Raw genomic sequence first — 15,097 nt, 5'->3', positions numbered from 1 at the left:
TTAACAAGAAAATACACAACAGGGACAACAGCCAATGCGACGAGAAGTCAGCCTTGTATAGATTTGACCTTTTGTATCAGGTTTCGTAGCCGTCACTGACGCTTTTGGAGCAGAAGTCAACATCTGCTCGCTCATCCCTTGAAAAACAAAAGCAATTGCACAGCTAAATGGAGCACACAGCCTTCTTTTTAGAAATAAGACTCAGGTCAGAGTAGGTTCCATTTACAATGGATGTTACAATATTGCTTTTAAGTTAGGCATAGCGCTACACTTCAGTTGAGATGAAGCCTCTCTCTCACTTCCCCTGCTACACTCAATAGCATATTTAGCACAAAAAAAAAATGCCACTAAAGATTAGCATAATCTACTAAAACGTCTGTCGATAAAAATACGTTCCCCCAAGTTTCTGAAGCAGCCACACTCAAGATGCTAATATCATAAACTACAAAAAACAACCACCCACAAGCATTATGAAAACCTACAGTTGTACTTTGAAAGTGAAACTGCGTTTTAACGGCGTTGAAATCACTGGAGTCAAACTCGCTGCCTCTTTGATTGACTACTGCGCGCGAACTACCTTAACTGCCGCATTTATTCAAATATAAACTCGCGTTTATTTTTTTTTTCCTTTCTCGACAGAATTTTATAAAATTAGAGGTCAACCTAGAGTCCAGATTAAAGAAGGTCGACCTGTACTCAGCAAAATTTCCGAGTCAATCGCGCCCACCCATGCACTCCCCGAGGTCGGCCATTGCTCCTAGCACTCCGGTGCAAAGCGGTAAAACTCGACGCGAGCGGCTCAAGTAGCCACGGCACGGAGGCATGTGCCAGACATGATAATCAAGCGAACTCATCATGGATAAAAGTCCCTGGTTCTGTCTTATCACAGTAGCCGCCGTCCCAGTATTTTGCCAAATTTTCTCCCGACTTTTCGCTCCTCACATCGGCGACACGGTCGGAAAATTCAGACGATGACGGGGCCAGCGCGGTTGATGAGAGATCTCTAGACTTCGTTTCATCTACAACCAAAGAGCAGCCGACGCTTCGAGTCAATGGGACCCATCAAACGGCGCCAAAAGCGCGACACGATGGAGCTTGTCATCTTTCTGTACAGTGTTCTTTCATCGACTAAACCGATAAAGCGCCGGAAGTTCCCCGTGACTTGCGCTTTTAATATGTACGTTGGTGGTTGTATGTGTTCCAGTTTTCCACCGTGCCTTGACCCAAAATGAAACAAACTATGCGGTGAGTAGAGACGTTGTGAAATACATATTTATACCATTTTCTTTTCTTCATACTTCTCTAAATACTAGAATTGGCCTTTATTTTTATTTATTTTTTACTTCGTTTAAGTTTATCACGGGATAGGTGTGGCAAAATTCTTAGCAGAATCGCCATTTTCACTCAAGATATAGCAGTCTTTCGTTCATGGCGCAACTTGGCGCAAATTGCGCAGCACTTCATCACTCAAAGTATTTCAGCGCTGCACAGGATCATTACAAAGCCAGGGCGGAAAGACCTAGCGTCTTTTACGTGCAACACGCAGTAGTGATCCGTAAACAGTAAGAATGCACAGATATCGCAGCACGCTTCCATCGCAAAACCGGCAGGACTTAAGAATTAGGCACGTGTGGTCTGCAGAAAGCCGCAGGAGTTGCCATCCGGTCCCGGTCTAGACGCTCCGCAAGCACGTCTTATTAGAAAACACTACAGGAGACGATAGCTTATCTCGGAGCAGGTATACCTTTGAATATGCGTCTTCCAGCGTTGCTCTGATCGGCGAGAACCTGATCTAATCTGCTTCGAGAGGACCGTAGGGGGTGACCCGGGATGGCCGTTTCAGGAGTGTCTCGAAGCAGCACAACACGAGAGGCTGACAGGGACCTCTGGCTGGAACAAAGTGTACCGAGATACCACGTGCAAGGAAACGTCGAGAGCGCGGCTGAGCGGTTAAAGACCACCGATAGGCCGTTATCAGTGGCCTTGCGAACAGGGCTGGGCTTGAGCCAGAAACAACAGGGCGAGATTGCAACGAACCGAGCTGTGGAACTATGTATATAAACTATAGTTCGTTTTGTCATATGGCCCAGCGCAGTGGAAGGCACGAACACGGACAACCACGAGCACAGGTACTTAAAGCGAGGGCCACTGGGCCTTCCCTGTACATGATTGGTGTGGCGGCCATAGGACACGTATAGGAACATGATGAACACCATGACGCTGCGCTTTTGAGGCTGTCTGATTGGTCCAGTCGGCTGGTGGCGTTGGCTGAGCCCGGTCTTGGGGTGAAACGAAGTTACTGTGAACAGTAAGGGCATGCATGCGGTCAGCTTTGATATGAAAAGAGGAAGGGGAGGGTGCTAAAGAAACAGGATTGCCAGCAGACATACCGGCTTTTGTTTGAAGACAGGCTGAAATGAATTTCAGTTTAAAAATTTAGGAAAGGCGGCCGGTGTACACTCACACCAGGTTTTATATTTCATACAATGCAGCTATAGCTGCAGAGCTGCAGTTCTTTAGGCTTTGCCGGGCACCACGCCTTTATCTCTGCCCCCTAAGCGGTAAATCTATGGAAGAAATAAAGGGGAGGGGGGGGGGGGGAGAGGGACCACGAGCCAGTTACGAAATCGTGTGGCGTCCGAAATTGACCCCACGTCGTAACAATATACCACGTGGTTCCTCACCGGCCTGCGATTGGAGCTGGCCGACCATAGCTCTGCTAGATAACAGCCTCCTACAAGTAGCGACATTCTTTGAAGTGCCGACTCCGTGACGGTGTAGGCTTTAGGAAGCGAATGGCGGCGCACCGCAGAGGCATTGAACTGAAGGACGCCAGTTCGTTCCAGTGGAATGTGCTTTGTCATTTGTATTGGTTGTCGTCACTTGTAAAAAGAGGTATCAAGGGACTTTAGTTTGGACCAAGCGTTATCTAGGCAGATTATCCATTTTGCCGCACAAACCGATTAAACAGTCAACGAACTCATTGCGCCGATACGCGATAACGGAAGAAAAATGTACACGGAGCGTATGTTGCTCCCGCCTCCGCAGAGGGCAACATACGACATGCTTCCGACCATATGCGCTGTGAGCCTCCAACGTGAACCAGGCCTGCATCCTGGCGTCATCTCTCGCCATTGTTTTGAACTATTGAGGCCGTCCAAGGGGTTCAGGGAGCGATCAACCTTCACGTTTTTCGACAGTTTTTTTTTTTCGTTTTAATTGAAACGTTTAACAACGAAGTTTCGGAAATATGACAAGAAGCACCTAAAAAAAACTTTGAAATATAGCGAGTTTAAAGTCGGGATCACACCGAGCACACAAAAGACAGTCAGTATACAGATTCGAACACAAATCACTGCGCGATCCTTTAAAAACAAAAATTGTGTGTATGTTTATACAGCCTAGAACATGGTCTGCCTCAACGGGCGACGAGTGGTGTAGATATGCCCCATGGCAATGAGTTCAAGGAGAAAACTTGGCACGCGGCATTCGGACCACGGATATTGCGGTGACACGTGTTAGCAGATCGTCTGTTTGTATGACGTACGAGCAAAGTGACCCTGGCTTTAGGCGACTGGTTTTGGATCTGCGACGCGAATAATACGCGGCGCGGTGGCTGCCGCAAATCACTCGTGTTCAAGCCTATTCATCGTTTCTTTACGAGCCGAATCGAACGTCCGTGCATTCAAAACGAGCCATGGAAGCCGCCCCAGAGGTTGCAAAAGTTACCGCACCGCGGCGCCACCCGTCTTATAAAATGTTAGTGCTGAAGACCCATACATGACGCTCCGCGTCTCCCAGCCCAGTCTGCAATCCTCTATCAAAATAGCGTCCCTTTGCCATTCGCAAAAGATTGTGTTCCGACTTTCACGGTCACGAGATGAGAAAGTGTGCGCGATCTGTAAGTTGATGTATTTAGTTCGATCAAACTTTGGGACACAATGTGAGTGGCCTTTCGATGCTAACAAAGGCTTCACATTTAAGGTCTATTCGCACGATGCATCTTGTTGGCGAGTCTTGTGTCGCGAAACTAGGTTTCGGGAAAACAGATGCCTCCGTGTGAACGCGACGGACAAAGTGGCGCGCGCTCCTCGCCCCTGTAGCGAGATTTTGCAGAAACCTTACCGAGGCCCGTTCAGTCACCCGTAGAAGAAACGCGGACGCTGCCTATGGCCGCTCGGCATCGCTATGACGCCTGACCATCGATGTCCGAAATACTTCGAGGTCATCCGCCTGTTCTTTGACGTTCGCGGTCCTTTCCCCAGTTCGGCACGTCCACTACACTGAGTGAACAAGAACCGACGAAGTTGATCGAACGCGGTACCAAGCGCAGAGTTTCTCTTCACACTCTGTCTACTTCATATCATGTTGGTGCGAAACGCTCGATATCATTCCCGGTGCAGACGACAAGGCTTGTCGAAATTATCGCGAGTCAATATACGTAACAGGTTTCGCACGTCAAACTCTACGTGTGAACAGGCAGATTTCGCGAAATCTCTGTATCGCTAAACCGTTGCGCGTTGAAAAGATGCATAATGTGGATGATCCTGAAGTCCAATAGCTTCAAAAGTGCATCTTCAAAGCACTCATTGCGTTTGCTATACTACCGGCTAAACATATAACGCGTAAAAAAATCAGGATCATGGGGCATTAACTGTACGTGATTGGTCTAGCCAAGGCCCCTTCAACAGTTTTTACAGCGGAGCTGTTAAGGGCTAGTTTCCCCAGGATCGTATCCGGCAGCAAACAAATGATGACACAACACTCTGGACAGTTACCGCCACATATAAACGACGGCGGCAACCTTTCCACTCTGGCTTGCCGACTTGTGGCCGGCCATCACTTCATTCCCACCATAGTACAGTTTTGCTGGTCTTCCTTCTTCACCAAAGTGGAAAAGTCAGATGAAACGCTGCACAGAAATTTAACTGATTCACAACGATCGCCAGAATTAGTTTCTTGTTCTTTATGGACTTCTAACACCATGAATAACGAATGGGCACGATTTGTACCTTACAAAAATACTCCAGTGATTTCTTTTTAATTTTGTTTTAATGGTTGCTGTATTGCTTTAGAATTGGCTCGCCACACTGATAGACACGGCTGTACCAGTCTCCCAATTATTGCGTAAAAAAAAAAAAAGATAAAAAAATCGCGAAGTTATTTAATTTTTGTATTTCGTTATCAACGTGTTTCTCAAACCTAGAGCCCGTACTTGCAGCACTGGAGTGTGACGGCAAAAATGGTACCAAAGTGGGCAGTAAACCACGTTCCCAACTGATTACGAGACGTTTGATGGTGGGAAAAGAATGCTTAGAAGCCCATTCACCCAAAAACAAAAACAAAAAAACAAAAAAAAACGCTCAACATTTTTGTTTTAGACTACCTGCGCGACCTGAAGGTCTCTACCATACGTGACGTCACACCACAGGAGAGTGCGCGGAAATCCAAATGTTGGTTTCGACATCATCTTGATTCACGGTTTCCTCGATAGCTATTATGAATTTCGAGACAGTAACTAGCATATCGTGGAAACTAAAGTCCGGGTATACATAAAATTCCATCTGTTTGGGTAGATCAAAAAACAACCAGAACATGCCGCGTCCTTCTATCAACCGGCTCATGCGAGGATACCAATCGTTACGTCAGAATCACCGTACTCGACAAACACGAAATGTCACGAAAGAAAGAAAATACAGTTCCTTACGGGAAGTCATCGGACGAGCTATCACCTCCGCCCTCATCCATCCTTCGCAACAAGTCACCGAGAACTGAGCAAGAAAACCGGGAGCTCTGAGCGCAGAGTACAAGTGCTCATTGCCGTTTGTATACGTCACAACGTGTACGCAACAGCCTCTCGGCTAACACGACAGGCAAGCGCTACGGGCCTGTCAGTGGTGGTCACGTGTCAGCAACTCCTAATTTGAATGATGGATTTTGCATAAACGTACTTGCCAAACGTGTTTCTTTTTCCTTTTTTTCTCGCGGAACACGCGCGTTTGCGTCACGCGTAGTTGCCCTCGAACAAAGTGGGTCCCGTGACGGATCGGTTTCGCGGCGGTCGGCCCCTACACCAAAGCTTCCGAGGAGTGTGCCACGAGGGGCTGAACCTCCCGAGACGAGGAAACTGTGAATGAAGTCGTCACTGCGTTACGCTTACGTCACTGAGTTGGCTGGGAAGGCATTTAGCTGTCTGTCCTCCATTTTGGTAAACGGCAAAAGGGGTAAATACTCCGATTGGCTGCGATGCGGTCGCACAGCGCCTGTGAAGGATGGTAGCAGCCAAAACTCTCACTGTACAAGAAAAAAAAAAAAAGAAACGCGGAACAAAACTTTTTTTGTTGTTACTTTAATCCCAAAGGGCTGCAGTACTCTATCTCCGCATAAAGGCTCGTATATTTCCCGTTCAGTGGTGCGATCCACTGCATTGCAACTGCTTCTGGCCACTTACAACGAGGCTAGAGTAATTAGACAAGAGCAGAGCCGCTGGACGAGAGAAGACACTGGTGCCACATATCGGGCAGAATACCTCCAATCTGCGCATATCTTACGCATCATTTTTTCACCGTGAGCTTGAGATAATTCTGGCAATTTTATGAAGCCATAACTTGTCATAGAAAACGCGTAGCTTCGATCTCGCAAATACTGCAGAGTCTGCGGTCTAGTTATACGCATATTTTAAGTCCCTCAGGGCTGCCTGATAGATGGCGCTAGTGTACTCTTTCGTGGCAAGCGGTTGCGACATAGTTGATCACACTCGAAAGCAAATGTGTGAACACTCCAGTGATTTTTTTATGATCGCTGATTTGCCTCAAAATTGGCTCAACACACTGATAAACACGGCTGTACCAGTCCTCCAGATATTGAGTAAAAAATAAAATTGCGAAGTTGTTGCATTTTTTTTTAATTTTCATTCTCATCGTGTTTCTTAAAACGAAAGCCCCTACTGGCAACACTGACGTGTGACGACAGAAATGGTACAAAGTGAGCAGTAAACCACGTTCCCATCTGTTTTCGAGACGTTGGATGGTGAGAAAAAAATGCTTGGAAAATCTTTCACTGGGAAGCACAAAAAAAAAAAAAAAGAAACGCTCAGATCGCGCGGGTAGTTTAAGACTACCCGCGCGATCTCTACAGATCTGTACCATCTGTGACGTCCCACCACTGGAGAGCGCACGGAAATTTGATGTTGGTTTCAGCATTACCTACATTTACGATTTTCTCAATAGCTGTTTTAAATTTCGAGGCCATAAATAGCGTACAGGGGCCCTGCAATCATATTTAAGCGTCTACCTTTTTTTTTTTTTTTTTTTTTTGGCGGTTTCCACATTTTTTGGGGTTCGGGCAAGCCAGCGAGCACGGAGAGAGTAACTAAATATCAGTGCGTTATATTTTAACCGGGCGACGCGGAAACCTCCTCCACCTACGAGGGCGACCCGCGGTGCCGGAAGCGCGCGATATGTGAAGTCTTCGGTCCTGGGCTTACTACTGGCCAAAGCCGCTAAAAGCTTCTTTTTAGTCGAAATACAAAATATATGTGCCTCGAGCCGTTTCAATTATTTATGAAAGTAGACTACTTGCGCGACTGTTCAGTATTTTAGATCAGAAAAGAAACGAATGCAGTTTAGAAAGTACGGAAACAAGAAATGATTCGTCGACATACCCGCCACCAAGCAATGGAAAAGACGGCGCATACTAGAAAAGGGTAGTGGGATCAGGCACCGACGAGTGGCGAGCGTAGAAAGGTCCCGGATGTACGCGGCGGCGCTGCGGTCGTATGCGGCCTCGAGGATCCGACCGGTTCCGAAGGCCTTCGGCGAGACGCCTTGGCGGTATGGCAGCGCGAAGTGGCTCCCGTTCTGAACTGATATTTACCCCGTGTTGGCTGTCGTCTGTGGCCAATGAAGTGTCATGCCGTATTAGTCTTTAATCGCGCAGCAAATGCAATACGAGCCGCCCTTGCCGCCCGCTTCATAGAGCCTATCCTGCCCATGCTTTAGTGGCGCCCTCTTGAGCCGTCGACACGGAGTACGGCAGCCGTGAGCGCTCGCTGAGCTCACTACCCCTCCTCTAGTTCACGGCCACTCAAGCGACCAAGGACGTCGTGAAGGAGGTTATTCTTTGCTTGTTTTCGTAATTTTAATTCGAGAATTCGAAAAATGCAACAAACGGATCACAAACTCGGTATCTGCCACATTTCCAAAAGAAAAATCAAATCAAAAGAACACGAAATGAAAGAAAAGTGTACCTTCCCTAAAATTTTAAAGCCGAAGAATAATTGTTTCTTGGTCAACGCTTTGTTTATTTGTGCAAACATCCATAAGTCAGAGTCAGGACATACTTTGACAACGTCAGAGTCGGCTGATGGCGCCCCAGCGACACCATACTTGGCCCGTGCGGAGTTCAACCGAACCTAGAACCGTCTATAAACTCACCCCTTTGGCGCCGTGGCGCTATAAGGCCGTGAACTTAAAAATAGTGCTGCAACGGGGACAGTGGACAGGGGTTTAGCACCCGCTGGAGGAGTGCCAGAATGAGCTGCCAATGCTACGTTTACTTTGCTTTCTCTCGTTTTTTTTTTTTGTTTTTTTTTTTTATCATGCTGGAATTTTCAATTTGCTGGAGTTTTCAATTTGCAAAAAAAAAAAAAAAAAACACCTGCAGGATTTAAACGACATGACGAGTTAACTTGTCAAAGTTGTATTCAAGAGGGGAGGGAAAGGGGGGGGGGGGCATTTCAATGAATGCGCATCCGGCGTTCCTTGCAATTACCATTGAAACACAGTTCGGAGGGAAAGTGCGAGGACTTCCATATTAGGGCACATCACACGCCCGTGGTCTTCCGATTTTGCTCCGTGCGGTAATATATAATTTTTTTTTTTTTTTTTCACTCCTGCAATTGTTAGGGACGGGGTGAACAGTCCAGACAAATAAATACACTTTGTAACGTGGGAACGTTATGACTGGCTCGTATATGTATTTAGCATTATTCGCAACGTGCAACAAAAGACCCTTATGAGGGTCCAAGAGAACCGTTAACCCGAGCAGACGAGTAAACATAAGATTAGCTCCAAAAGCCGTAAGTCAGGGAACAAAAAACAGAAAGCCTCGATTAAAATGTGTGGGTTGAGCTGCTCGCATGTTGTCTCTATCTTTTATAACTTTTTTCAATCCTTTCTCTATTAAATTTAAAAATATTTATTATTATTATTTAAAAAAAAATTAGCAGTGCGTTACGGAATTATGTTGCCAGCCTCCATTGATTATTCTGAATAAGGACAGCGACAGTTTTGCATTCTCCCATTTACTTCACGCTGCATTTCTAGCTGTGACGTCTCAAAAAAAAAAAAGCGAAGTAAGCGTCTAATGCTCACGCTGGATGCAGTGAAAACACCGAAGGCTCGATAGAAGCACTACAGTCCATTCAAATAAACGCGTCAGAAGTTGGCAAATAAACATCTACGACAGAAATCTGCCTGGTTGGGTGGAACCGTAGCAATAAAAAAAAAAAAAAGGGGGAATACTCCGATTAAGTCAGTCGTGCACTCACTTGCCGACGAAGAACTGGACCTTCTTCCTCGGTCTGCAGTAGGCGCAGGCAGGTTCGCTGCAGAGCACGCCCAGTGCGCCCGAACAGCGTCCACGGGACGACGATCCCGCACCAGAAGCAGCCGACAAGCGGCGTCCCAGGCGACGAACGATAAGAGCCAAGCGACCAGACTTGTCGGAACCCTCCACCAACATGGCGACCAACCAGGACGCTTCCCTCGTCTGGATGCACGAAGAGGAGCGGAGGAAAGGGTTCCTGGTACCTACGCCACTCAACCCCCTCAACGGAGGAGGATGGACATTGAAACCAACAAGACCGCTGACGTAGGACACCGAACTCGTCCCAAAAGTGGGCTTTTTTTCGGGCGAGGATTACTGACAAGGGGCTCCCCTGGAGACAGCTGGGAAAGCGGAATGATTATGGGCCCCACGTGGGCTGGGTGCAGCATTCGCCGATAAGGATCCGGAACGAGGTCCCTTTTTTCGGTGTGTATACTCTGCGCCGCTCGTACAAACATTTCTGGAGTGGTACTTTAGATCTACTCTAGTGTATATCTTGGCTTCTATGAATTGCCAAGAGGCGCCCACCGCAGAACGGTGGTTGTCCATTCACTCCACAAGATCTGCTTATCTGGACGTTGATTATGCGGTTTGGTTGGAATCCGGTATGTACTTACGTGAAGAATTTCGGAACTTTTGGTTAAGTTTCCAGCCGATATGAGGCGTCGATCTGTTGTTGGATGAAATGGACTTCGGCGGACGGAAGCTAAAGTAAGGATTCGAGGCTTGTTTACGATTCCTGTGCCGACGAAAAAGCGTAGGAAACTGCAGACAGAACGCTACGAATGCCAATTAAATTCGGTAGCCATACGACAGTGATAATGAGGCCTTGTGACTCAGAGTTTGGACTTGGTAGGCAATAGTTTTTTTTTTGGAGACACGGATATAGTGTACATACCCAAGAACGACACCTCCTCACGCCACTGGAATCACGCACAAAGAATTAAAAGAAAAGGACAGCCGTACTATAGACGTCGTGGATGTCTAACTTCAGACACTTGACGGGAGAGGCGTCCCTGCAGTTCTGAAGACCCCAGCAAGCCGTTGGAAGGTAGCAACATACGCGAGAGCATAAAACCAGCGAGCTCATAAACAAGGCAAGCTGATACTGACGTCGGATGCCTCGCAACACATCAAACACGTCAAAGAGGGCAAACACTCACGGATCGCCGCTTCAGGGTGAGCAAGCACTTCAGACCGACACTCACCTTCGAGCACGTGAACGTCAAGTAAGCTGGAGATGGAAGTATATACCTATCCGTTTTTATCCCGCAAACAACGACGGTGAGAAGTTAACGTCCGTGGCGGCCGTGTATACGATCCTATGCGCGTGCCAGGAAAGCAGCACGGGCCCGCAAGGCCCTCAACGGCAACGAGAAGGCGTATCCCGCGGCGAGCCAACTTGACATCTTGTTACGTGTTCCAGGGATCTCTCGTTTTCGTTCCCTTCTTTCTCTCTCTCTCTCTCTTTCCTTTGGGCAACGAAGGAAGCGAGCAATCTTCCCTTCACTCTCTATCTCTCGATGAAATTACGGTCCCTTTATAGTCCTCGTTCGCCTTTAAGTGGCCCAAAGCACCATGGCGGTCAACTCCATCAGATATGTATCAGAAAGTGCTATGGTGTCCGCACTTGCTTGTTTTGGCTGACCACAAAATTGAGGGTCGTGGGTTTGATTGATTGAGTAACAAGTGCGTCGTAAGTGAAGTTTCTCCTAGGCGTTATCCTTTACGCCTCACACAAGAGCATCATGCTTCATGGTGTGGGTGACGCTGCAAACGATCATTGCGATCACTCAAGACAATGGCGCTCTATGGCCTTAGTAGCCTTTGCGCCATAAACACCAAATCAACCAACTCAAGACAAAAAAATGGAACGACAAACCTCTGCGTATGGTCTTCGTTTAACTGAAATGGTGGTGTTCATTGCGGTGTCGTTCCCTCGTCGATAGGCAAGCGAGACACCGCAAAGTTGGATGGCGGCTCGCTTTAGGATTAGCATTCATTCGATGGAGTGTACAGCAGAGTTTCGAAGACTGTGGACGCACGTGTGATATGTCGCCGATAAGAGCTACTGCGCACCTTTAGAACTTGTTCCGGCCGGTGCCATTCGCGAGTTTCAGTATTGCGTTTACGAGCGAACGCAAGCACTGTGCGTTTGCGTTAGGTCGTGTTTTCCATATTGCGCATGCGCGGAGCCCAAACTGCGGTCTTGGATCGGCGCATCGCGACGACGCGCACGCGCAGGGTGGAAGTAGCACGCGCCGCTAACGCAAACCGCTCGCGTTTGCCCCTACGCGCAATATCATAGCCTCCTATAAACTGACAAGGCCTGGCAGATCGCCACGAGAAGCGGCCGCCAAAATGGAAAAGGTGGAGCGGCAGACAACGGATGAGAGGGCGCCACGTGACAGGCGCCCCGCTGCGGCGAGACGCCGAAACACGCTTCTCCCGAGCGAACAAGTGTGTTTCGGGTTCTCGCCGCTGCAAAAGCTGTGCGCTGACGTCCAGGCTCCCCGAGAAATGGCTCTTTGATGCTCTGAGCCGGATCCTCGCTGTCCGAATCTGCGACCGGGCACTCTATGGCTCCGTCGTCGAACTGCAAGGCTTTGTGAGCATAGAGAAGGCTATGGCAATATACTATACTCCGTTTCACCTTATGTTGTATCGCAGCGAAGGCTAAAGCGCGAGCTCATAGTGTTGGTAGCTGCCCTTAATGCACGAGAACTTGTGCCGCCGAGATGTGCCAGAGCAAGGAGCTCACGCCTGCAGCCTTTCCTGCGGTACATAGCGGTACATCACATGGTGAAACAAAGTATAAACCTACCTCGTTGGTTTATCAGCGTTCGTGAAGAAGGCGCGTGCTTTGCTCGCTTGCCGAATCGACGAACACGAGCTTGCTGGGCTTCGAAAATCGCACATGGCATGCCGTGGTTTTTGCGGACGCTATCTTGCTCGACGATGTCAAGGTCAACGTAGTTTATTCCAGTTTCCTGCTGTCAAAGCTGCTTGCACGAGCGCGTGGCTTCCTTTGGCATCACTTTCGCGTAACGCGGCACAGCACGTGCCAATAAAACGCAAGACGAAGCCGCGTATATACTCACACGACACTGCACACTCACATCTGTGCGGGGCGGGACTGCAGCACTCGAGAAACTCCGCGCTCGCCTTGAAAACGTAGCAGAAAAAAAAAAAAAAGTAAATGCGGAGCGTAGTTGTTTTTTTTTTTCTCGACCCAGAAGTTAATGGGTACAAAAGCACGTAAAGATGTTTACGAGCATAGCAGCTATCGGTCATGTTCAGACGCTTCTATACTTCGTTTCAGCTTCGCTCCAGACGCAGCCAAAGCTACAAGCGCGAGGTCCGGGCTTTCAGCATCCCTGCCAAGCGCGCGCGCTCGTGTAGCGCAAGCACTGTTCTGGGCCACATGCTCGCGCTTGTAGCATCGGCTGCGTCTGGACCGAAGCTGAAACGAAGTATAGTTTCCTGTGCTTTTTCTTTTCTCTTCTTAGAGCACGTTTACGTGTGTGCGCCTATCTTTCGCTGATTCGACTCATTCACGTTTTTTTTTGTGTGTGTATGTGTGTTATTACGTTTTCCTGTTTTGCTTCTGGACTTCCCTTATCTGCCTCTGAGAGACGAGGACCCCGTCACAAACACTTACCGACTGCTCCGCTGCAAGCAAAACTACGAACGTGTCATGGACGCGGGACCATTGCAGAAGGAAAGAACAACGAGCAAAACAGCGAGAAAATCCTATATATGCCCGATATATTGCACCTTCCGCGCCAAAATCGGTGCTCAAAACTGGGCGCTTTCCGAAACTTCATACTATCCCAAAATTGTCGTCTTAAAAAAAAAAAAAAAAAAAAAAAAAGCTTTTACCAATTTTTGTTATTGATAACTTCGTAATTTATATAATCTGTTGCAAAGTTAACAGTGAAGATAATTTGGGAGGCTTCACTCCCAAATTCCCAGGGAAAATGGCGTCATAACTACACTCGTTTGCACCTCAAGAACCGTAGTTCAAAAAAGTAGTCCGGCTCCTCGCGGAGCACTACTAATTCCCCCTTTTATGTGGAGAAATAAAATATATGTACGTGCATTTTAGTCTTAGATTAGATATATGTTATCTTACCAAGAAGTACGCGTCTCAAACGCCTAAAGCATCGCTTCTTCCTCCGATAACCAAATCTTGTAACTACTTATCGCGGTGTATGAACACTGCGCAAAACTTCTTGTAGAGATGTCGCGAATATGCCCAGGTTCGGGTTCGACCTTTTCGGCCTTTAAACCCAGTATTCGACAAAAGACCTGAACTAGTAAACGCATGTGCGTAGTAAAGAAAAAAAAAAAAGTCGGCGTAGTTTGGCGGAGGACGGGTGCAGCATTTGAACGAGCTAACTAAATTATTAAAAGCTCATGTTTGTTTTTATATAGTGTAAAGTAATGGTAACGATTCTCCAAAATTTAACACATTAGTTTCTAAGTTTTCCTGCCCACACCAAAAAACTATTTTTTTTTTTTTTTAAGTTGAGCAACATTCTTTAATAATAATAATAATACATTGTATTTCTCCACCACATCCATGACGGAAGAAGACCGAGGAAAAAAGCTGCATAAATGCAGCTTGACGAGTCCTCGGCCCCCTCCCTACAATAGGCAGCAGTGGCAGCTGACAAAGCACACAAAGTAAAAAGAAAAGAAGAAAAAAAAAAAGAAGAAAGATACAAGCTCAGGTAACAAAAAAAGCGAAATGTATCAGAGCGACAATTCAAAATATGACATTGCAGAATGGAGCAAATTCAACTCTTAACAATTCAGTAAAAAGTTATCATCACAACAAAAGCGCACATAATCAGACATATAGAGAGCATGATTAAGCACTGTTATATAAATTATGAGCTTATGGCGAACAGACAGAACTGTACATACGTCAGGACACATTGATCGATCAAAGTCATTAAATTACGCGCTTAAAAAAGGATCGGATTTCTTTCGGTTTTGATGTAAGGAGCTTCATATTTTGAGTGTTCAGATAATTAAGTAGGTCGGGTAATACATTCGATAACATCTGCTCACCGTAAGTTGTTCTGCAATTTGGCACTTTCCAGTTTTCTATGTTGCGAAATGAACATATTGGCAATCTCCTCGTCAGAGACGCTATCTTGACAAGATGACATATATTGTTCATGAATTCGAACTTGTAACTTAGGCATAGACGGTATTTATATAAACTACACGTGCAATACGTTGAAACTTTCAAAAAGAAATATGCTAGGGTGATCATATGGAACATTACTTATAATTCGCACTATTTTTTTTTTTTTTTCTGGAGCACAAGTATCTTATTTAAATTTGCATTAGTAGTATTTCCCCAGACAAGATGGCAGTAGTGCACACGCGAGAGAAATAAAGAGTTGCAGATGATTCATTTAACACTGGCTGGCAGAATGGTGCGATGATGGCATAATATGCCAACGACCTGCGA

The 15,097-nt window shown here is 46.8% G+C and overlaps 1 protein-coding gene across 3 annotated transcripts in view; it reads right to left on the bottom strand.

The window, feature by feature from the left end:
* The window catches only part of LOC8034159 (proton channel OtopLc), a 54,861-nt gene that overhangs the window by 34,206 nt on the left and 5,558 nt on the right, over positions 1–15,097 (bottom strand). The window contains exon 1 of one of the 3 annotated variants that reach the window (XM_042289958.1): positions 9,551–11,109. The exons of 1 other annotated variant lie outside the window; for it this stretch is intronic. In XM_042289958.1, coding sequence (XP_042145892.1) covers positions 9,551–9,744 — 194 coding nt within the window. In that variant the 5' untranslated portion in view covers positions 9,745–11,109. Of the gene's footprint in view, positions 1–1,744; positions 1,848–9,550; positions 11,110–15,097 lie in introns of those variants that run through there. One more of the 3 variants, XM_042289962.1, reaches the window with a different exon arrangement.

Source organism: Ixodes scapularis, unplaced genomic scaffold (genome assembly GCF_016920785.2).
Source record: "Ixodes scapularis isolate PalLabHiFi unplaced genomic scaffold, ASM1692078v2 PGA_scaffold13__105_contigs__length_92229423, whole genome shotgun sequence".
NCBI classification, from domain to species: Eukaryota; Metazoa; Arthropoda; class Arachnida; order Ixodida; family Ixodidae; genus Ixodes; species Ixodes scapularis.
This window is presented reverse-complemented; position numbering and strand designations above follow the sequence as displayed.